The 23,352-nt window shown below is 40.7% G+C and overlaps 2 protein-coding genes across 5 annotated transcripts in view; both read left to right on the top strand.

The window, feature by feature from the left end:
• Positions 1–23,352, top strand: part of RTTN (rotatin) — a 209,492-nt gene that overhangs the window by 172,502 nt on the left and 13,638 nt on the right. For all 4 annotated transcript variants that reach the window (XM_033175487.1, XM_033175496.1, XM_033175515.1 and 1 more), the window contains 6 exons: positions 9,827–9,932; positions 10,702–10,799; positions 12,371–12,448; positions 16,295–16,421; positions 17,659–17,861; positions 20,786–21,053. In XM_033175487.1, the coding sequence (XP_033031378.1) occupies positions 9,827–9,932; positions 10,702–10,799; positions 12,371–12,448; positions 16,295–16,421; positions 17,659–17,861; positions 20,786–21,053 (880 nt within the window). The remainder of the gene's footprint in view (positions 1–9,826; positions 9,933–10,701; positions 10,800–12,370; positions 12,449–16,294; positions 16,422–17,658; positions 17,862–20,785; positions 21,054–23,352) is intronic.
• Positions 9,135–9,606, top strand: LOC117062240 (26S proteasome complex subunit SEM1). Its single transcript, XM_033175530.1, has one exon. It carries the CDS (start codon positions 9,235–9,237, stop codon positions 9,445–9,447), a length of 213 nt encoding a protein of 70 aa, XP_033031421.1. The 5' UTR covers positions 9,135–9,234; the 3' UTR covers positions 9,448–9,606.

Here is a 23,352-nt window from a genome sequence, read left to right as displayed (position 1 = left end):
TGAAATTTTCAGTAAATATCTCTATTAGGTCCGTTTGGTCTTTAGTGCAGATTAAATCCAATGTTTCTTTGGTGATTTTCTGTCTGGAAGATCTGTCTGTTCAATGCTGAAAGCAAGGTGTTGAAGTCTCCAGCCATTATTGTCTTGAGATCTCTCTCTCTCTTTAGCTCTAATATTTGCTTTATATATCTCAGTGCTCCAGTGATGGGTACATATATACTTAGAATCATTATGTCCTCTTGCTGCATTGACTCCATTATCATTATATAATGACCTTCTTTGTCTCTCCTTACAGTTTTTGTTTTGACACCTATTTTGTCTAAGTATAGCTACTCCTAATTTTTTTTTTTGTTTTCATTGGCATGGAATATCTTTTTCCATCCCTTTATTTTCAGTCTGTGTGTATTTTTATTGGGGAAGTCTGTTTCTTGTAGGCAACAGATACGTAGGCGTTGTTTTTTCATCCCTTCAGCCACTCTGTGTGTTTTTATTGTAGAGTTTAGTCCATAGTCTATTTACATTCAATGTTGTTATTGACAAGTAGGGACTGCCTTCTGCCGTTTTGTTATTTGTTTTCTAATTGTTTTGTGATCTTCTCATTCTTCTTTACTTCCTTCTGTCTTTATTTTAGTGAAGATGATTTTCTGTGGTGGTATGTTAATTTCTTAGTTTTTGTGTCTCCATTTGTATCATTTTTGTGAGAGGTTACCATGATGAGGCTTGGAAATACTTTCTTATAGCCCATTATTTTAAACAAATGACAACTTAATGCTGATGGCATGAACAAACACACACGCAAAAGAAAACTAATAAAAATGCTATGCTTTATCTCCCCTGCTTTTTAACTTTTAGTTATTTCTCTTTATGTCTTATTGTACTGTCTTTGTCTTAAAAATTTGCTGTAGTTATTATTTTCGATTGGTTCATAATTTTGACTCTCTACTTAAGAACAGTTTACACAACACCATTACAGTGTTACAATGTCTCTTTTTTTCTGTGTGCTTACTATTGGCAGTGAGTTTTGTACCATCAGATTATTTCTTCTTGCTCATTAACATCCTTTTATTTCAGATTGAAGAACTCCCTTTCCTGTTTGTTGTAGGACAGGTCTGGTGTTGAAATCCTTAGCTTTTGTTTGTCTTTCATACTTGGAGGGTAGTTTCGCTGTATGTACTGTTCTAGGGTAAAGTTTTTTTTGTTTTTTGTTTTTTGTTTTCCTTCAGCACTTGAAATATGTCATGCCACTCTCTCGTGACCTGTAACATTTCCAGATATATTGGAGCTCCATTGTATGTTATTTGTTTCTTTTCTCTTGCTGCTTTTAGGATCTTTTCTGTGTCCCTGACCTTTAGGAGTTTGATTATTAAATGTCTTAAATGTCTTATTTGGGTTAAATCTGCTTGGTGTTCTGTAACCTTCTTGTACTTCAATATTGATCTTTCTCTAGGTTTTGGAAATTCTCTGATGTTATCCCTTTGAATAAACTTCCTACCACTATCTCTTTCTCTTAAATTTGCCCGTTTGAGGCTATTTTTTAGATTTTATGGGCATGCTTCATTCTTCTTTATTCTCTTTTTTCTTTTGTCTCCTTCCCCTGACTGTGTGTTTTCAAATAACTTGCCTTCAAGCTTACTAATTCTTTCTTTTACTTGGTCAGCTCTACTATTATGAGACTGATGTATTTGTCAGTGTGCCAGCTGAATTGTTCAACTCTAGAATTTCTGCTTGCTTCTTTTTAATTATTTCAATCTCTCTGTTAAATTTATCTGGTAAAATTATGAATTCCTTCTCCCAGTTTGAATTTCTTTGAGTTCCCAAACAGCAATTTTGAATTTGAATTGAATTGAATTTTGAATTCTCTGTTTGAAAGTTCACACATCTCTGTTTCTCTAGGCTTGGTCTCTGATGCCTTTTCTAGTTCATTTGGTGAGGTCATTTTTTCCTGGATGATCTTGATGCTTGTAGATGTTCATCAGTATCTGGGCATTGAAGAGTTAGGTATTTCTTTTAGTCTTTGCAGTCTGGGCTTGTTCGTGTGTGTCCTCCTTGAGTAGGCTTTCCAGGCATTCCAAGGGAATTGGACGTTAAGCCCAATAACACTTTGTTTCTTGCAGACTTGTAGAGGTACTGCCTTGGTGGTCTTGGATAAGATCTAGAAGAATTCTCCAGATAACCAGGCAGAGACTCTTGTTCTTTTACCTTATTTTCTCCCAAACAAACAGAGTCTCTCTATATATACTGAGCAGCCTGGAACTGGGGGTGTGGTGATATTAGCACCCCTTGTGGCTACCACCACTGGAACTGCACTGGATTAGTCCTGATGTCAACACAACACTGGGTTTCTCTCAAAGCCCACTGCAGTCACTACCTGCTTACCACCTGTGTTCACTCAAGGCCCTAATGTGTCTGGAATTGGTGGGTTCTTGGTCTCACTGACTTCAAGAATGAAGCCACGGACCCTCGTCCAGAGCATGTTCCTTCAGACATTCAGATGTGTCTGGAGCTTCTTCCTTCTGGTGGGTTCGTGGTCTTGCTGTCAGGAGTGAAGCTGCAGACCTTCGTGGTGAGTGTTACAGCTCTTAAAGGCAATGCGTCTGGAGTTGTTCATCCTTCCTGGTGGGTTCGTGGTCTCCCTGGCTTCAGGAGTAAAGCTGCAGACCTTCGCGGTGTTACAGCTCATAAAGGAAGTGTGGACCCAAAGAGTGAGCAGCAGCAAGATTTACTGCAAAGAGCAAAAGAACAAAGTTTCCAGTGTGGAAGGGGACCCGAGCAGGTTGCTGCTGGCTGGCTCAGGCAGCCTGCTTTTATTCCCTTATCTGGCCCCACCTACATCCTGCTGTTTGGTCCATTTTACAGAGAGCTGATTGGTTTGTTTTACAGAGAGCTGATTGGTCCGTTTTGACAGAGTGCTGATTGGTGCGTTTACAATCCTTGAGCTAGACACAGAGTCATAGAGTGCTAGTTAGCTAGATACAGAGTACCAATTGGTGTATTTACAAACCTTGAGCTAGACACAGAGTGCTGATTGGTGTATTTACAATCCTTGAGGTAGACACAGAGTCACAGAGTACTAGTCCTCCAAGTCTCCACTAGGTTAGCTAGATACAGAGTACCAATTGGTGTATTCACAAACCCTGAGCTAGAGTGCTGATTGGTATATTTACAAACCCTGAGCTAAACACAGAGTGCTGATTGGTGCACATGCAATCCTCCAGCTAGATATAAAAGTTCTCCAAGTCCCCATCCGGTTCAGGAGTCCAGCTGGCTTCACCCAGTGGATCCTGCACTAGGGCTGCAGGCAGAGCTGCCCAGGAGTCCCAAGCCGCGGCTGCACTCCTCAACCCTTGGGCTGTCGATGGGACCAGCTGCCACGGAGCAGGGGGTGGCGCCAGTCGGGTAGGCTCAGGCCGCGCTGGAGCCCACCACAGGGGGAGGAGCTCAGACATGGTGGGCTGCAGGTCCTGAGCCCTGCCCTGCTGGGAGGCAGGTAAGGTCCAGTGAGAATGAGTGTGGCGCTGGTGGGCAGGCACTGCTGGGGGACCCAGTGCAACCTCCGCAGCTGCTGGCCTGGGTGCTAAGCTCCTCACTGCCCTGGGCCAGCGGTGCTGGCCGGCTGCTCCGTATGCGGGGCCTGCCGAGGCCGCGCCCACCCTGCTGGAACTCACACTGGCCCAGGAGCGCAGCCCTGGTTCCCTCCGGCGCCTCTCCCTCCACACCTCCCCGCAAGCAGAAGGAGGAGGCTCCGACCTCAGCCGGCCCAGAGAGGGGCTCCCACGGTACCTTGGCAGGCTGAAGGGCTCCTCAGGCGCCACCAGAGTGGACGCTGAGGCCAGAGGCCGAGGAGGGGCTGAGAGTGAGGGCTGCTAGCACTTTGTCACCTCTCAATAGGACTTTATGATCAGTAGGGGGCAAAGCCAGCCAGGTTTCTGTCCTTCCCTTCAAAGGGGTAAGTTTCCCCAGACCCTGAGCAGGTCCAGAGATGCTATCTGTGAGCCAGGGATGAGAGTCAAAAATCTTAGAATTTTACTTGATGTTCTATTCTAATGCCACTAACCTGGCACTCAAACTACAATACAGGGTCCTTTCTGTTCTTCTGTCCCCTTTCCACAGGAAAAGGAGACTCTCCTTTTGGCCACCACTACCACGGTCCCATAGGAGTTCTACCAGGCTGCTGCTAATGTTCACTTAGAGCCCAAGGGCACTTCTGTCACTCTGTGACGAATGCTGCCAGACCAGGGGCTCATGTGTAGGTTTGTTATATAGGTAAACTTGTGTCATGGGGGTTTGGTGTATAGATTATTTCATCACCCAGGTGCTAAGCCTGGTACCCAATAGTTATTTTTTCTGATCCTCTCCCTCCTACTACCCTTTACCCACTGGCAGGCCCCATTGTGTATTGTTCCCCTCTTTGTGTCCCAGTGCTCTCATCATTTAGCTCCCACTTATAAGTGAGAACAAGCCGTATTTGGTGTTCTGTTCCTGCATTGTTTCCTGAGGATCTTGACCTCGAGCTCCAACCATGTTCATGCAGAGGACATGATCTTGCTCTTTTTTATGGCTGCATAGTATTCCATGGTGTATATGTACCACATTTTCTTCATCCAGTTTTCTGCTGATGGGCATTTAAGTTGGTTCTATGTCTTTGCTATTGCAGATAGTGCTGCAGTGAACATTTGTATACGTGTGTCTTTATGGAAGAATGATTTCTGTTCCTTTGGGTGTATACTCTGTAATGGGATTATAGGGTTGAATTGCAGTCCTGTTTTTAGCTTGTTGAGGAATCACTGCCTTCCACAATGATTGAGCTAATTTGCCTTCCACAATGATTGAACTAATTTACACTCCCACTCACTGTGTATAAGCATTCCCTTTTCTCCACAATCTCATCAGCATGTGTTATTTTTTGACGTCTTAATAGCAATTCTGACTGGTGTGAGATGGTATCTTACTGTGGTTTTGATTTGCATTTCTCTAATGATCAGTGATGTTGAGCTTTTTTTCACATGCTTGTTGGCATTGTGTATGTCTTCTTTTGAGAAGTGTCTGTTCGTGTCCTTTGCCCATTTTTTAATGGTTTTTTTTTCTTGTAAATTCACATTCCTTATAGTTGCTGGATATTAGACCTTTGTCAGATGCATAGTTTGCAGATACTTTTTCCCATTCTGTGGGTTGTCTGTTTACTCTGTTGATAGTTTCTTTTGCTGTGCAGATACGCTTTAGTTTAATTAGATTTCATTTGTCAATTTTTGCTTTTGTTGCAATTGCTTTTCACGTCTTCATCATGAAATCTCTACCAGTTTCTGTGTCCGGAATGGTATTGCCTAGGTTGTCTTCCAGCGTGTTTATAGTTTTGGGTTTTATATTTAAGTCTTTAATCCATCTTCAGTTGATTTTTGTGTATCTATAAGGAAGGGGTCCAGTTTCAATTTATGCATATAATTAATCAGTTATCCCAGCATCATTTATCGAATAGGGAGTTCTTTCCCCATTGCTTGTTTTTGTCAGCTTTGTCTAAGGTCAGATGGTTGTAGGTGCGCACCCTTATTTCTGGGCTTTCTATTCTGTTCCATTGGTCTATGTGTTTATTTTTTATACCATTACCATGCTTTGGTTACTGTAGCCCTGTAGTATAGTTTGAAGTCAAGTAGCTTGATACCTCCAGCTTTTTTCTTTTTACTTAGAATTGCCTTGGCGTTTTGGGCTCTTTTTTGGTTCCATATGAATTTTAGAAGTTTTTTTTCTAGCTCTGTGAAGAATGTGATTGGTGGTTCGATAGGGATAGTATTGAATCTACAAATTACTTTGGGCAGTATGGCCATTTTTAGCGATGTTGATTCTTCCTAGCCATGTTCATAGAATGTTTTTTCCATTCATTTGTGTCACCACTGATTTCTTTCAGCAGTGTTTTGTATTTCTCCTTGTAGAGATCTTTCACCTCCCTGGTTAACTGTATTCCTAGGTATTGCATTTTATTTTTTATTTTATTTTATTTTGGTGGCAGTTGTGAATGGGATTGCATTCCTGATTTGCCTCTTGGCTTGATTGTTGGTATATAGGAATGCTAGTGACTTTTGCACATAGATTTTGTATCCTGAGACTTTGCTAAAATTGTTTATCAGCTTAAGGAGCTTTTGGGCTGAGGTGATGGGCTTTTCCAGATATAGGATCATGTCATCTGCAAACAGGGATAATTTGACTTCCTCTTTTCCTATTCGGATGCCCTTTATTTCCTTCTCTTGCCTGATTTCCCTGGCCAGAAATTCCAGTACTGTGTTGAATAGGAATGGTGAGAGAGGGCATCCTTGTCTTGTGCCAGTTTGCAAGGGGAATGCTTCTAGCTTTTGCCCATTTGATATGATGTAGACAGCAGATTTGTCATAGATGGCTCTCATTATTTTGAGATATGTTCCTTCAATACCTAGTTTGTCGAGAGTCTTTAATATGAAAAGATGTTGAATTTTACTGAAAGCCTCTATTGAGATAATCATGTTATTTTTGTTTCTGGTTCTGTTTATGTGATGAACCATGTTTATTTATTTGCACGTATGTTGAACCAACCTTACATCCTAGGGATAAAGCCTTCTTGTTCGTAGTGGATTAGCTTTTTGATGTGCTGCTGGATTCAGTTTGCTAGTATGTTGTTGAGGGTTTTTGCATTGATGTTCATCAAGGATATTGACCTTTTTTGTTGTTGTTGTATCTCTGCCAGTTTTGGTGTCAGATTTTCAGCTCTGTCTGGTCGGTTACTTTCTTGGCTATTTGGCTGTCAGCTCCTGTATTTTTTTTTTTTTTTTTATTCTTCGTTTTCTTAGATTGGGTTTCAATATTCTCCTGAATCTCAATGATCTTCATTCTTGTCCATATTCTGAATTCTGTCATTTCAGCCATCTGAAATGGTTAAGCCTGGTTAAGAACCTTTGCTGGAAAATTAGTGTGGTCATTTGGAAAAAAGAAGACACTGGCTTTTTGAGGTCTTAGAGTTCTTGCGCTGGTTTTTTTTTCATCTTTGTGGGCTGATGTTCCTTCAGTCGTTGAAGTTGCTATCCTTTGGATGATTGTCTTTTTTTTTTTTCTTCCTTTTATCCTACTTAATGTCCTTGGGCATTTCATTGTGATATAAGGTGTATTCAGTCGACTCAATTTAGGATTTTAGGGGGCCAAGGCGCAACTCAGGACTCCTGGACTATGTGCTCTAACTCTTGGGGACTGGTATCTGGGCAGGGCTTTGATCTCTGTGTCCTCAAGGTTAGGAACCTGCTGCTCTGGAGAGGGTCCAAGGTGCTCTAGGACTGCTGCTCATAACTCTCTGATGGTTGGTGCCAGCGAAAGCACTTCATAGGGAAGTGGCAGTAGGATCTGTCCTTGTTGACACATGTCAGCAGCAGGGTGCACACTTGTCAGCTGCAGCAGGGTGCTGTCAGGTGCCAGGGTGCCAGCCTTGATGCAGGCGTCTACAGCAGCTGTGGTAGCAGCACAGCTTGGGGATTTGGGAGCCCCCACCTGAGGACTGTGTGCACATGCATACTGGTGGTGGTATTACCACGAGACTGGGCAATGGTGGACGCAAGACTGTGTGTGCCCTTTGTGCCCATTCATTCTGGTGTCGGTGGCTGCTCAGGGCCGGGGGTGGGTTCGCTGCTTTTGGTGGCTAGTTCTGTGTTGGCAGCCCCAGCGCAGGGGTTGGGTGCTGGTAGGCCCAGGGCCGGTAGGCTCCGTGCCTGCTGACTCTCTGAGGACAATAGCAGGGAGGGAGGATGGAGTGCACTCACGGCTGGCAGCAGTGACATGGCAGGGTGCATGTGCACACGTGTGCTGGTGGGGAAGGGAAGGTGGATCCTCCTGTACACACCCACAAAGCATTGTGGTGGGTGGCCAGTGGGTGAGTGCCTGCAGGCAAGGCAGCATGAAGGAGGCTGCAGTGGGGGAAGAATGCTGGTGCGTATCCAGCTGGGGTCACTCTGCTGGAGCACTCTGCTAGTCAGGCACAGTCTGCTAGTGCAGGAGCTACCATGTAGGCCCCCAGGAAGTACCTGGGAACTTCACTCCAAGCAGGTGGGGCTAGGCTTGGGCCCTGGGAGAAGCCAGCAGACCAAAGGGTGACCCAGACTGGCCCCATCTCATGGGCAAGACCACCCTGCAGAGTTGAGGTCCCACAGTTCCCCTAGGGATAGAGTCTTCTATGGGAGCAAGTCTAGCCTAAAGGGATGGGCCTCCCTGGCAGTGCTACGCTATAGACACTCCCATACAAAACTCTCTGGGCTCTGCCCCAGCTGGAGTGCTGCTTCTACTGCTTCCCTAAGCAGCTTTCCCTGACAACTCAAATGGCCATAGTGGTCCAGGGGTCCCTTCCTACCATGATTCCAGAGGCCTGTGGTGAGAGCGAATTTTGTTCCTTGCCTTTTCAACTCACCCCCTCTGCAGGAGTTGTTGGGGGCCAGGAACAAGTTGTGGTGCTTGGTAGTCCCGAGCAGGGTCCCCAGCTTCCTCCCCCTTCAGCCCCGGCTCTGTGTTTTCCCTCCATCTCTTCTCAGTGCCCTCCCTCTGAAGATCTGCTAGGAGTGTGCCAGTCTTCCCGATGTCCCCGTCCCTCAGTGGGAGATGCTCCTTCTGGCTGTATCTAGTTGGCCATGTTGGAGCAGAAATTTCTAGTTTTTTGTTTTTTGTTTTTTTTTTAAATAAAAATGTATGGAATCTGTTATTGTGTCTACTTTTGTACATATTAGAAATTTTTAAGTGAAAATTTTTCTAACTCATGAATTTAAATGAAAAGGAAATATACCGAAATAGTAGTTTCAGAATTACAAATGATTTTCCATTTCTCTGAAAGTCAAAAAAGTTATGCATTATTTTTTGAGAAAATGTTATATGACAGGTGCATGTTACCATAGAAATGAAAGATGGAAAGAACCAAATCACCTGAGATACAGGGGTAGTTTAGGTAGAAATGGAGAAAGGGGAATGTGTCCCAGAAGGAGAAAGGAGGAAATTGATGACAGTTCTCCTGCTCAGCAGTTTTACAAGGACCCATTTTAATAAGCTACACATATGTATACAGTGTGCTCTGGTGAATTTGAGTAAGTATGTGAGCTTGCTATGTAAAAGCTAAATAAAGCTTTTTTCTGTAGATGATGCGTCTTTAAGAATGATTGTTAGTGACTGTGGCGTTTCCTTGAGGAAGAGTGAGGGTTCCAACTTTCCTGCTGATCTGGGAGGTGTTGGGCGCGAAGGGTCGAGATGTCAGAGAAAAAGCAACCCGTAGACTTAGGTCTCTTAGAGGAAGACGACGAGTTTGAAGAGTTCCCGGCCGAAGACTGGGCTGGCTTAGATGAAGATGAAGATGCACATGTCTGGGAGGATAATTGGGATGATGACAATGTAGAGGATGATTTCTCTAATCAGTTACGAGCTGAACTAGAGAAACATGGTTATAAGATGGAGACTTCATAGCATCCAGAAGAAGTGTTGAAGTACCCTAAACCTGACCTGCTTAATAAGTTCTAGGACAGAGAACCCAGGATGGGACACTAAAAAAATGTGTTTATTTCATTATCTGCTTGGATTTATTTGTGTTTTTGTAACACAAAAAATAAATGTTTTGATATATAAAAAAAAAATGATTGTTGTTCTCTTCCATATTATAAACAACTTATACAGTCTTATCCACACAGAACATTCTCAAATATTAATGATTTATCAAAATCCAGTGAATTTCACATGATAGTTGAAACCTAACAATATCTTTTAAGTAGAAAATGTTCTTTATTCACAACGGTTTTGCTGCAGATTAAATATTTCTTCAAGGCGGTTTGGTTTGTATTCTCTGCAGTGCTATGAAGGGAAATCCTCCAAAGATATCCTGAAAAGAGTAGCTGCAAATGCATTGATGTCACTTCTGGCTGTCAGTAGAAGAGCACAGAAACATGCTTTGAAAGGTGAGCCACGTGACACGTCAGCTGTGTTGATGGCATTATCAGCAGCTCATATGTTTTGTTGCTTGTTAAAGTTAATTTTCTTTAGACTCAAAATGTAAAAAACTTACAGTATAATCTTAGTGTCAGTAAAAATCATTTTTTTCATACAGACGCAGTAAATACGCATTACTTTTCAAATAAAAAGATTAGACGTAGTTTTTTGTTTGTTTGTTTAATATGTGATGGTTCTTGCTCTAAAGAACCTATATTTAAATATTAGAGAAGCTAAAAGGTAACACATTGAGTTTCATTATAATTAAATATTACTATCCAGAAGCACTCACTGCATACCTGAACAAAACCCACATAGTTTTGATGGTAAAAACAGCAACAGACGGTTCCATATTTTCATATAAATTTCTCCTCTTGAGTGTTGTAATTTCTCATTTGGGAATCGGAGAATATAGATCTGAGAATTAAAAGAGAATAATGGCAACATCAAGTCCATTAATATCAGTTGTGATTTGCTACTAAAACAAATGATGTATTCCTCAAGTTGTAAATTGGATTTGGGGAGTATCTTACTAAAAACTGAAAACAAGTGGCCTTCAGCATTTTAGTCCTTTTACTTTTCCCCCCTCTGATTCATTAATCTCTTACTGAAAATTCTAAAATGAAGTGGGTCAGAAATGGAGAATGTTACCTTTTTGAGAATCTGATTGGTATATGTGGTTTTAACTTAACTTGGAAATAGAATATCCTTTTGATTGCTATAGATTTTGTCTTTCAGCCAATCTTATAGACAATTGCATGGAGCAGATGAAACACATACATGCACAACTGAACCTAGATTCTCTGAGGCCTGGGAAGGCAGCATTGAAAAAAAAGGTAACATTGTGGGATAAATGAATGGCTATACGTAGAGACCATTCTCCAGTCCCCTTGTGCCTAGAAATGAGCAGGAGCTTGCAATGAGTATCTCATTTAGAAGCATGGTAGAGATGGATAAATTAATGAGATTTCTATGTTAGCAGATTGTTGGCTTGTTTTGGTCTTAATTCTTACTTGAAAATCTTTAGACAACATCTGTTTATTATGTACTGTTGTTATTATAAAACATTGGGAATATCCACATATACATGATACTACGCCAGATACATTTTTTATACTACAAAAAGAAAATCTTTATCTCAAAACAAGCATAGGTTAACTAGGAATGAGATCCATAACAACTATAATTTATTAAGAGTTTTCTATATGTCAGCCACTATTGAAACCTTTCGTATTTATTATCTCATGAACAAACACTCATTACAGCACAGTCACACAGTTGGTAATCGTTGGAGCTAATATTTGCCCCATATCTGGGTGGTTGCAGAGCTGATATTCCTCATCTCTGTTTATCTCCTTCTGTGCCTTCTGAATATCTCCTCTAACATTGAGTCTGCTGGACTCATGTTTAAACTGCATGCTCAGGTAAACTCAAAATAACATAGTTATTATATAATAGCTATGGTTAACAATAACTACAATAACAATAACTACTGTGGTTAACAAGATTTGCCACCCACTTATTCAGCAAATGAAAGTGTGTGAATAGTATAAATATATAGGCCGGGCGCGGTGGCTCAAGCCTGTAATCCCAGCACTTTGGGAGGCCGAGACGGGCGGATCACGAGGTCAGGAGATCGAGACCATCCTGGCTAACATGGTGAAACCCCGTCTCTACTAAAAAATACAAAAAACTAGCCGGGCGAGGTGGCGGGCGCCTGTAGTCCCAGCTACTCGGGAGGCTGAGGCAGGAGAATGGCGTGAACCCGGGAGGCGGAGCTTGCAGTGAGCTGAGATCCGGCCACTGCACTCCAGCCTGGGCGGCAGAGCGAGACTCCGTCTCAAAAAAAAAAAAAAAAAAAAAAAAAATAGTATAAATATATAAATATACATATATGTGTGTAGGTAAGGCCGTTATAGCAGCACTCTATGTAATAACTAGTTTCTACTGCCTTTAATGAGAAACCAAGACAAAGTCTTATTTAATAGTGTAATTGATTCAGGAGATTGATTGTATGTTTATCAGTTCTTTTTTTTTTTTTTTTTTGCCTCTTTTCCTCTCTAGCCAAAGGCCCTTCATCATTGAGAAAGTCAGCCAACACCTGATATGATTGAAAACCTGTCAGTATCTGCCTCACTTTGTTGAGATGAAACATGGAGGGTATCATATATCCGAGCTCCTCCATGCTTGATAGAACAGAAATAGCTTTTTCGTGGTGAATGTGCTTCTTGAGATATGGTCATCTTTGAGAGATCATTAGCCTGTCAGTTCCCTCCAAGTTACAGTGGTCGGGCGTGATTAGAGCACACCTGCATTGTACTGTGACCCAAAGGGGAGGGATTTACTATACACAGAAATGGAGTATGCTGTTGCATTCACAGTTTTCAACTGTTTTTTGTTTAAATAGGAGGATGGTGTTATTAAAGAGTTAAGCATTGCCATGCAGCTCCTAAGAAACTGTCTTTATCAAAATGAAGAATGTAAAGTAAGTAGAGCTACTTTTCAAAAGTTTAGTAGAAGTACTGGTTTTAAGCAGTTTAATTTTTATATGAGATAATGTAGGAAAAATGGAAAACTCTGACTTTTAAATTTTTAGACACACAGTTGATTGGTCCTCAGACTCAGGGTTAATTGTCAGAAATGTGTGTATCTAGTCTTGTTATTCATCACTGATTACGTTTCTTGTGTATATCAGCGTTTTATCATTGAAACTTTAACTTCACAAACTTCAGCCTCATTCTGTACTCTTAGGCATTTTAAGTGTTGGTTTCCCACCTATTTTAGGTATGGAATGAATGGCTGAATGTGTCTTATAAGGTAGATTCTTTCAAAATTGGTTGTGAAAACAACTCTGCAAGGAAATAAGTGAAGCTATCTGTATCTATAAGGAAATAAGAGTTTCCTGCTTCAAAGGAGAAGAGAGTTAGAACTGCTACCTAGTGTGGCCACATCCACTGAGAGGAAGTTGCTTCTGGCTCTGCCGACTCCCTGTAACTATTTACACAGCCCCTCTGTCTAAAAAGCACTGAAATATTTTGCTTTGTCTATAAGCATTGATGATGTTTTAAACCATTGTATCAGTACTGCTATAGAGGATGTAATCTTTTGAACACTATGATTTGCTTTGTCTATAGTTTTACGACACTTTTGAAATACTAGATTAATGCTGTAATGCAGAAATACTAGATTATTCTTTATAAGAGCTGGCCATGAAAATAAAATTTAAAAAAATACTAAATTAAAGCTTTAATATAGAAAGCAAAGATAAATTATAGAAGCTTTTATTGCCTTTAAAATTTTTACCTGTTTTGCTCTTGTGGTAAGAGCACAACTGGAAAAACCATACCACATCTGGAAAAGGGACATGTTGAACACACTTATTCCTTACATGATGTTAAAAAGCCAGAGCCATGACTCACAATTAATATTTCAGAGTAGTTTGATGGAAATTAAGTATTTATTTATACATTTTATTAAAATTCCCCATATATGAATTTATATGAACTTTTTCTCAAAACAAAACTGCCATTAATAAACTTATGATTCCTTCATGCTTATGATATTATGCTTGTGACTGGATGTACAGTCAGTATTGATGTGTATATATAAATATATAAATTTCATGTGTGTGTGCAGTCAATATTCATTCAGGACACCTTATTCAGGGAAATACTCTGGAATACTTTACATGTAGGATCTACCTATAAAGATTTATGAAATGCTCACCTGGCTAGTAGTTATAAATATTGTGCTCAATTTGTATCATATTAGCCATTTATAAAAGGATAATATCTCAGTAAGTCAAAGCATTTCTATATTTCTAAGTTGTTTAATAAGAAGTAAATCCAAAGAATATTTAGATTATCCTTGAGTATAAGTATAATCTTATAGAGGTAGAGATTCTTAATTTCAATTTCAGCTTTTATCAGGTGTATGGCATGTTCTCATTATTAATAGTTGACCACTATTGGGTAATTCACCAGGTCACCCACTGCCACACCACCCTGCTGTTTGCATATGCATAACCTTAAGGGGTTTTCATACTGGAAGGATCATGGTGGCTGTGAGGTAAATTAATTAAACAGTGGATAAGGTTAGACGGAGGGGACTGTCATAGTCCAGACAAGAGATGATGACACCTTAACTTAAGCAGGTAGAAAGGAGAAGGGTAGGGAGTAAATTTGAGGCATTGAAAAGAGGAGGAATGTAGAATGACTTCCAAACTCCAGTTTAAGCTGCTGCATTATGATGCATTAAGAGTACATGATAGAACAGAGCACAGGTGTGAGAGACCAGATATTCCTGCTTGCACGTGCTAGCCTCAAGAGTCTTAGGGGCATCCAGGTGAAAAATGGCTTATCAATGTGTAGATGGTGTTTGTGGTCCTCACTATTGTTGAAATTTCCCAAGAAAGTATGTAATGAAAACCAAGGTCATATCTTTGGAAAATAGGAACATTTAAGAGAGGGCAGAAAACAACTGAGAAGGGAATACTGGAGAAGGGATTTGGAGATTGCATTAGGCCATTCTTGCCTTACTATGAAGAAATATCTGAGACTAGGTAATTTATTAAAGAAAAGAGGTTTAATTGGCTCACAGTTCTGCAGGCTATACAGGACGCATAGTGGCATCTGCTTCTGGGGAGACCTTAGGAAACTTCCAATCATGACAAGAAGGCAAAAGGGGAACAGGCACATCACATGACTAGAACTGGAGCAAGAGAGAGAGAGCTGGCGAGGAGGTGCTGGACACTTTTAGATGACCAGATCTCATGAGATCACTCACTGTCTTGAGGCAAGCACCAAGCAATGAGGAATCTGCCCCCAAGATCTAAACACCTCCCACCAGGCCTCACCTCTGGCACTGGGGATTACAACTCAACATGAGATTTGGGCAGGGACAAATATCCAGACTGTCAGAGATGATCCAAGATAGAGCAGCAGCATGGAAATTAAGAAAGAAGAGACATACAGCAAATGCCACAGTGCTTAAGCGTTGTTGGCAACCACAAAAGTAGGAGTGGCCTCAGTAGAATCTTTAGGGCAGAAAATAAATGGAAATGACCTAAGATTAAATGTGAGACGGGGAAATTATAGCAATAATGATGTAGAAGTTTGGTCATGAAAAGTGGCATTAATAATTTAGGACATATAGGATGAAAGGAAATGAGTATGTTTGTTTCTCTTAACATGTAAACTGCTTGAATACAGGTACAGAAATGAGCAAACTGGGGACGAATTGTTTAAGAGATAGCAAGAGGAGAACTAATTGGTGGATTAAGATCCCTGAGGAGGCAGGAAGAGCTGTGCTTCAGAACACAGATGAATGTATGAATCTCTGGCAGGCAAGAAGTGGAACACCTCTTTGTCACTGCCAGGCAGACAGGAAGGATGAATGGATGAAAATACAGATAAACTATGTGGACAGAATGGCAGAGTAGATAAAGGAGTTTGTACTTAATTGTTTCTGTCTTCTCTATGAAATAGTAAACAAGGTCATCTGCTGCAGATGGAGGGCTGTGTGCCACAGAGAGTGGTGAACATGGGAAGACTTTAGGGAGAGCACTGGGAATGACCTCAGTGCTTACGGGGAGTGTCAAACATTGGGAATCACTTCTCCTATTCTGCCACTTGATGCTATGTGAAATTGTATAGGGTGTATTTATGTGCATGCTCACATGCGTAAACATGGGTCTATGAATTACCTCAGGATTCTTGTTCATTTAAAACAGATATTGCTGCACTTAAACAGCTATATTTTATCTGCAGTATTGTCCCGGGGTAACTGATCTTTGTAATAAAGACTCTGAGTTACTTCGGAATTTATTGATTTATCATAATATTTGGACTGAATTTTATATATTCAAATGACTCAAAAATTGTGATTTACTTTGAGTATATACACACATACACACACAGAGAGAGAGTGGGGGAGAGGGAGAGAGGGCAGGCAAGGAGGACTCAGAGTTGATCAGAATGTTTAACCAGAAATTGTCACTTCTTGGCCATTTCATAGCATTTACAGGAATTTATTCAGTGTTGTGAGATATCACTTTGCTGTTTAATTTACATGGTACAAAGGCTGTTTTCTATGCTTCCTACCTTAGTGGCACATCTTAACCACTCTGGTGTTGGAGGGACTTCCTGAGATTGGTCAGGCTCGTGGTCAGGGCAGCCATGTGTGGAGCCCAGTGGGGATGGGGCAGGATGCTGAAGACAGCCACAGGATTCTCCTTGTGTCTTATGTTGGTGGCTTTTTGTTGTTGTTTTGATTTTAATGTTATATTTTCATATATTCAGACTGATGCTGTCTTTTTCCCTTCCTTCAACAGGAAGCAGCTCTTGAAGCTCACCTTGTGCCTGTCTTGCACTCTCTCTGGCCTTGGATTTTGATGGATGATTCATTGATGCAAATTTCTCTGCAGCTCCTTTGTGTCTATACTGCAAATTTTCCAAATGGTAAATAGGATCCAATACTGCCTTTCAATAATATACCAAAATACTAGTTTTATAAATGTCGTTAAGGTGGACTGGAAAAAGTAATACATATTTTGAAGTATTTCTCTGATTTATTGAGGATATCATGGGCAAAGGCAAGCTTTCTCGTAGGTATTGTGAGAGCAGACAGATATTTTAGTGTGTTTGTTGACACGAGAGAGTCACTGGCAGTGCAGGGAATAGAGAGGGAGGACTAGTCTGATAATCTGGCAATGGGAAATTGAGTTTAGTAGGAAAATTGAGAGGATAAAAATTATGATATAAGACCTCAAAAGCCAGGTGAAGGTTAGAACTTTTTATAGATTCTAGAGCAGGAGACTGGCATGATGAAAGTTAGTTTCCACAACAGTTGGTCTGATGATACATGATATCACTAGGGCTCCTCTTTCGCTCATGCACTTGATAGACATTTTATCAAGAGCCTGCCGTGGGCCATGCATTGTGAGTTCTGGTGAGAGTAATCTGAAATGAGATAGGAGGACAGGTCATGTAGCGCCTCAGGGGTCACAGTAGGGAGTTTGGATTTTTATGTGAGTGTAACAGGATTACATTGGCAGTTGTAAGCTGGGGAGTGGCATGATTTAATTTGTGTTTCAGAAAGATTAGGCTAGGTGTGGTGGCTCATGCCTGTAATCCCAGCACTTTGGCAGACCCAGGCAGGTGGATCACTTGAGGTCTGGAGTTTGAGACCAGCCTGGCCAACATGAGGAAACCCTGTCTCTACTAAAAATACAAAAATTAACCAGGCAGGATGTTGCGTGCCTGTAATCCCAACTACTCAGGAGGCTGAAGCAGGAGAATCACTTGAACCTGGGAAGCGGAGGTTGCAGTGAGTCGAGATCACGCCACTAAATACCCCAGCCTGGGCAACAGAGCGAGACTCTGTCTCACAGAAAAAAAGAAAAGAAAAGAAAAATTACCCTGGGTGATATGTGGAGAATGGATGATTGGGAGCAAGTCTAGAAGCAGGGAGACTTCTCATGGAGATATAATGGTGGCTTGGGCTTGAGTGGTAGCTGGAGAGATTGAGAGAAGTAGACAGATTCAGTATATAGCTCAAAGATAGAGTCAAGGATATCTGTTGTGGGAGGTAGGAAGGAAAAAAAGGTGTCCGGAGTGATATGCTTTGCCACTTAGTGTCTTCAAAAACTAAACAGGGAAACTGAGAAGACATTGTGATAGGTTATTATTTTTGAAGGTTGCAGTTCTCTCTGTTGGTCAAGTTGTGGACAACACCCTGTTCAAGCTACACATAGAGGAGCCCTGAGCAACTCTCTAATGCTGTGTGTCGTCAAGCTGGCTTCCCAGATGCCACTGGAGAACACCACGGTTCAGCAGATGGTTTTTACGCTTCTTTCAAACCTGGCCTTGTCGCATGACTGTAAAGGAGTAATTCAGAAGGTAAGCCCTTAAACTCCCCTCGTATCTTAAAAGGGTATTCAGTGAAATAATCTTTCCAATCAAAAGTTTACAACTCAGTTTCTAAGATTAATATATTATGATTTTGAGGCATTTTATTTTAAAGGATTATAAAAGGGTTAAGAGGTTCACTTTGTTTAAAGCCAGTTGATAGATGACACGTGCAGAGGGATAGGAGCTAGTAGAGTCACGCCATTTCCTTCTCGTTGATCTTCTTAGCTTTCGGATTGTATTTTGTCATTCTCAAAAATGAGGGTTTTAGAAAGATAGCTGTTTTACGTTTATTGGAGATAATAAAAGTAATATATTGGTCTTTAAACAGACCAAATTGAACAGTAACAATTTCAGTTTAATTTCATTGACAAAATGGTTTATGAAATCACAGCCCACTTCCCCCAGTTAGACCTTAACTTCCTTGTGGAATATGAAGCAATTTTATGAGTTCTCTAGGACTCCAATTCCCAAACTAGACTTCTCGTCACTGATATTAACTTAAGATAATTTAAAAGGGATGTAATGAGTTAAATAAATTCTGGTACACATGTGCACTCAGATTCTGTATTTAGATGTGTATAAACAGAATCCCTAATTAGGAAAATCCCTTCAAATTTGAATGTAATCAGATTATGTATTACTTAATAGTATTGTAATTTGGGTGCTTCCATTTTTTTTACTTGAAGGCCAAGATAAATTGTAAGTTGAGAAGATTTATAAGAATTGAGTCTCGTTTTCCTCCACTGTTTCTTCTCCCTGAACTCCTCAGAAGATTTTTTTTATCACCACATAAATAGAAAGATAGGTTTTTCTAAGGAAATGGAAAGATCAATCTCACCAAGGAAAGATGTTTTCAGTGGCACGTTAGAGCCAGCCTCCTACTGACTCATGAGTGTCATCTTAAATTTGCAGGAATTTTATAAAAATTCCAGTTGATGTTACATTGTTATTTTGAAATCAGCCACAGTGAGAGTGTCACACCATGTAATTCTGTGAACTGTACAAATCATGGATCTTTTCTACCCTCACCACAATCAGTTGTTTATTTACCAGCACATGGCTGGATATTTTCTTCATGTATATGTTCATGTATGTCATATATGTATATATATTTGAATATATTTTCTTCATATATGTATTCATATACACACATCATTTCCAAAATGAGACATTCTCTTGAACTGGATATATGTGATTAGCATCCATAAGAATGAGAGATTCTGCATATGTGAGAGAAGAGCGGGGGCAGTGCTTTCCACCACTTCCTTATGGAGCATGTTAGTGGGAAGCTAAGTGGGAGCCCCAGAAGGAATGAGAAGGAATGTAAGTATCAGTCTGGAGTCTGGTCTCTGACCTTGAGCTGGAGACCTGTTCTCTTTCAGCTTCGTTTGGGTTAAACAAAATAATCTCTAAGATATGTTCAACTCTTAATCTGTTATTCTAGTGCTATACTTAAGAATATTTTGATGAAGTGTGATCAGACTCTCTTTCCAGGGACAGATTAATCAAGTCTTTTTCCTCTGCTCTAATTAGGAAATGCCTGAGACTTCCTCTGCTGCATTAAGTAATAATGAGCCCAGACACTTAACACTTCTACTTCTTCATTATTCATCTATTGGACATAGAAAATGCAGCAGGTGCTGTTGTGCAACTCAGGCTCTGAAATACCCTGTTTTGTTTTGTTTTCTACCATGGTATACATATTCTACCTGGTGTAGGAAATTGTCTGAAAACATCTTTAGAAGCAGCAAAAAAAAAAAAAGAGTGCCCACAGCACATTTACATTTGAGAGCACTGACATCTACTCTATCACCCTTGTCAGTCCCAAATCCAGCAAGGGTTGAATCTAAAAACTATCAATTTGGCTGAGAGTAGGTGTGAGTGACAGCAGATGCAGCTGAAAGTGGGCATGTAATTTTACAGTTTACTTATTGTGTGGGTAATGTTGATAATATTTCTGTAGCTCATTTCATTCTTAACACTTAGAGTCCCTTTGTGTAAAAACGTTAAGTTTATTTTATAGATTAAACCCAACATCTTGATTTTGGTCTAGGAAAACCTAAGAGAGAAACTGGAGTAGATTTAAACAGAGAGAAAGAAGAGTTATTCTGTGCAATCGTAAAAGTTCAGTGATTGCATTTCATTTCTAAAATGTCCACCTAACTGTGGTTTCCATGTTGCCATGGGCTGCAGCTTGATGTAGCACTTTTATACTTTGCGTATAGATTAGTCTAAATAATTTATTATCTTTCTTATAGTTAAGGGTTTGGTGGGGTTTTGTGGAAGGGGCTTCATTTGGAGGTTGAAAAGACTCTCATGGTTCAAGTAATAGAGCTTTCTCATCTGTAAGCATAATAGAATGACATGTAGCCATCAGAAATTCTTTCTTGTCATGATAAGTACCTGGGATAAAGTGAATGTAAGATCTCTCTATAGATTTGATAAAAACAATAACACCTGTAGCTACAATGATTCAAAATACCCTCACTACTTCCAGAGTTGTTAACCAGTATTCAAGACTGATTTGGATTTTTTTCCTTTTTTCCTTCCATAGGGTAGCTTTTAATGACTAGCAAAATCACTAGAAGTCAGAGAAAAGAGAAAACTCAAGAGGCCTGAAATAATCTCCAAACTTAATTATCAATTCTAAATAATTAAGAGTTAACTATAGTATACTTCATCCATCGTGAGGAAAAAATTAGCAGGAATTAAAACTTGAGCACTATTTTGGTCTTCTTACCTTTTTCACTTATACTTGGAAATAATATAGATGGAGTATTCAGAAGGTATTAGAAAGGAGAAATTAATGTAGGGGAAGAGTATATCAGAATGTTAGTTAATCGTTCACCAAGGGACTAGGAAAATAATGAAAAAGATGAGAAGAAAATAATATTCTCTCTATTTATCCACAGAGTAACTTCTTACAGAACTTCCTGTCTCTAGCATTGCCAAAAGGAGGAAATAAGCATCTCAGTAGTCTGACTATTCTTTGGTTGAAGTTACTCCTGAATATATCGTTTGGAGAAGATGGGCAACAAATGATTCTGAGGCTTGATGGCTGTCTAGACTTACTAACAGAGATGAGCAAATACAAGCACAAAAGCAGCCCTTTATTGCCTCTTCTTATCTTTCATAATATTTGCTTCAGTCCTGCTAATAAACCCAAGATCCTGGCTAATGGTAAGTATTCACACACACATATGTTTATATATGTAGTTATTCATAGACTGTTCAGATCAACACCAAATAATTTTATAAATAATTTTCTAGGTATTTATTAAGCACCCACTGTGTTCAAGGCACTGTGGAAGGCATGGGAATGAATCAGGCATGGCTTCAGCCTTCCGTGGGCTGCCTGGAGTCTCCTGAGGTTAGCAAATCATGTCATTCCAGTGCACATACTGTACACCTGGAGGAAGGGGAGTCGTGGACGAGGGCTCCCTGGCCTTACCTTCTGCTCCCTCTCCTCTCTCCTTGCTCTTCCTCTAACTCCCCCACCCCTCCTCTGCATCTTCAAGCAAATGCTATTATGTCAATGAAGCCTCTCCAGAACCATGTGTTAATATAATAGCCCCAACCCCTTCTTTCTGCCTTCTCTTTCCTCCTCCTCACTATGTCCTTTCCTGGTTTTATTTCCCTCCATAGTATTATTGCCATCTGATAAGACTATGTGTTTCATGTATCTGTCTATTCCTAGTCTTCCCACACTAGAAAGTAAGCTCCTATGGGGTCAGGAGGTTTTTGTCTGCTTTGTTGGTTTATGTGTAGCACCTAGAATTGTGCCTGCAACTAGTGAGCACTCAGTAAATATTTGATGATTGAGAGAGATCCTAAGCAGACCAGAGAGTTCAGGGCTTGAGATCAGATGGTGCAGTTAGCCTTGCAGAGACTCCATTCTCTGAGACATAGGACAGATGGAGGCGAGGATTGGTAAGGATTCAGAAAAAAATTGAAGAAAAAAGAATTGGAAAGATCTTTTTCTGCAACCATGTGTTATCGCTGTGCGGAGTACGTGAATTTCACGGGGAGTGAGTTTTATAAAAGACATGTGTTCTAGTGAAAAACAGAAGGTGGGCTGCAGACCCCTACATGCCTGGTCTTGAATGCCAGCCCCAGGGCATCACTCCAGGGTCGCCTGGCGCAGCCTTGCTGGGCCCAGCTTCTTCATCTATAAAAGAAGCCCACTATTCTTGGTTTGGTTAACAATCAGTTTATAAACACACATTAAGTGCCTAGCACTATTCAGAAATACATGATAAATGTTTAAGATAGATTCATTCTCTTGTTCTTTCATGTTTGTCACTTAATCTTTTCTCAGAGGCATTTTTCTGTGAAATCAAGGGTTTTCTAAGTGTATGAAAGTGATTCTTCTTACATTTTGTGGTGTATATAGTTGTGATTCTATTTTTCTGATAAGCATTCTGATAATCGACTGCTAGATATGATATGGAAAGATGTTTAAAGTTCAGTTAGCTTGTACCAGACCCAACCTTACTGTGGATTTTGCATTCTGCCTTCCACTGGCTGCTATGCTGATGCTGCGCTCTCTGTTGCTGCGTGATGTACATCACTGGTTTTATTTCCATCCTCTCCCACTGTATCTGCTTCAGTCCTCACATTTGTAAAATGAGGGTAATGATAATCCCTCCTCAGGGCAATGAGAGAGCCTGTGAAGTGTCTGTGGCCATTCTTGGTATATAGCAGCAACTCAGTAACATCTGATATTGTTTATTCACCTTTCTTAGAATGATTTTTTTCTTTGGGGACTACTTACTCCAATTTATTATTGAGAGTTGGAAAATGGTCAAGCTTTTTGGGAACTGAAGGAGATAAGTATGCATTTTCCACTTCTAGACCCCTCTAGAATTATTTTTACCATTTCTTTGTAGTCAGCAATGCCTTTTCTCCTTCATTAGCTTAAAGCAGATGGACAAACTTTGGTGAGAAGCTTCCCCTACCCTCACAGACTAGAGATTAGTGGACTTGAGGCAGGGGTAAGATAATAGACATCAGCTGTGCAGTTTCTGTAGGCGCTATAAAGGGATGTCACAGGCTCTGCCTCCCTTTCCACGTGGGGATCTACAGAGGAGGCCTAGCAGAGTCAGCCAGCTTAAAAGTCTCCCAGGAAAGGCTGCCTCTGATTGGTAGCACCCACCCATCTGGTTTAAATCATCAGGAGTGGAGTGTGCAGTGGAGCTTGACCTTGCTGGTAAAAATTGATCTAGGGCTGGGCACGGTGGCTCACAACTGTAATCCCAGCACTTTGGGAGGCTGTGGTGGGTGGATCATTCGAGGTCAAGAGTTCAAAACCAGCCTGGCCAACATGGTGAAACCCTGCCTCTACTAAAAATACAAAAATTAGCCAGGCATGGTGGTGGGCACCTTGTAGTCCCAGCAGGAGAATTGCAGGAACCAGGGAGGCAGAGGTTGTAGTGAGCCAAGATCATGCCACTGCACTCCAGCCTGGGCAACAGAGTGA

The sequence above is a fragment of the Trachypithecus francoisi genome, unplaced genomic scaffold, assembly GCF_009764315.1.
Source record: "Trachypithecus francoisi isolate TF-2019V2 unplaced genomic scaffold, Tfra_2.0 Contig01474, whole genome shotgun sequence".
Lineage (NCBI taxonomy): Eukaryota > Metazoa > Chordata > Mammalia > Primates > Cercopithecidae > Trachypithecus > Trachypithecus francoisi.
The sequence above is the reverse complement of the archived record's forward strand: the minus strand, read 5'-3'. Positions and strand labels throughout refer to the sequence as shown.

What these genes read in the sequence shown, in the direction of transcription:
- LOC117062240 (XM_033175530.1), top strand. Translation starts at nt 9,235, where the DNA reads ATGTCAGAGAAAAAGCAACCCGTAGACTTAGGTCTCTTAGAGGAAGAC.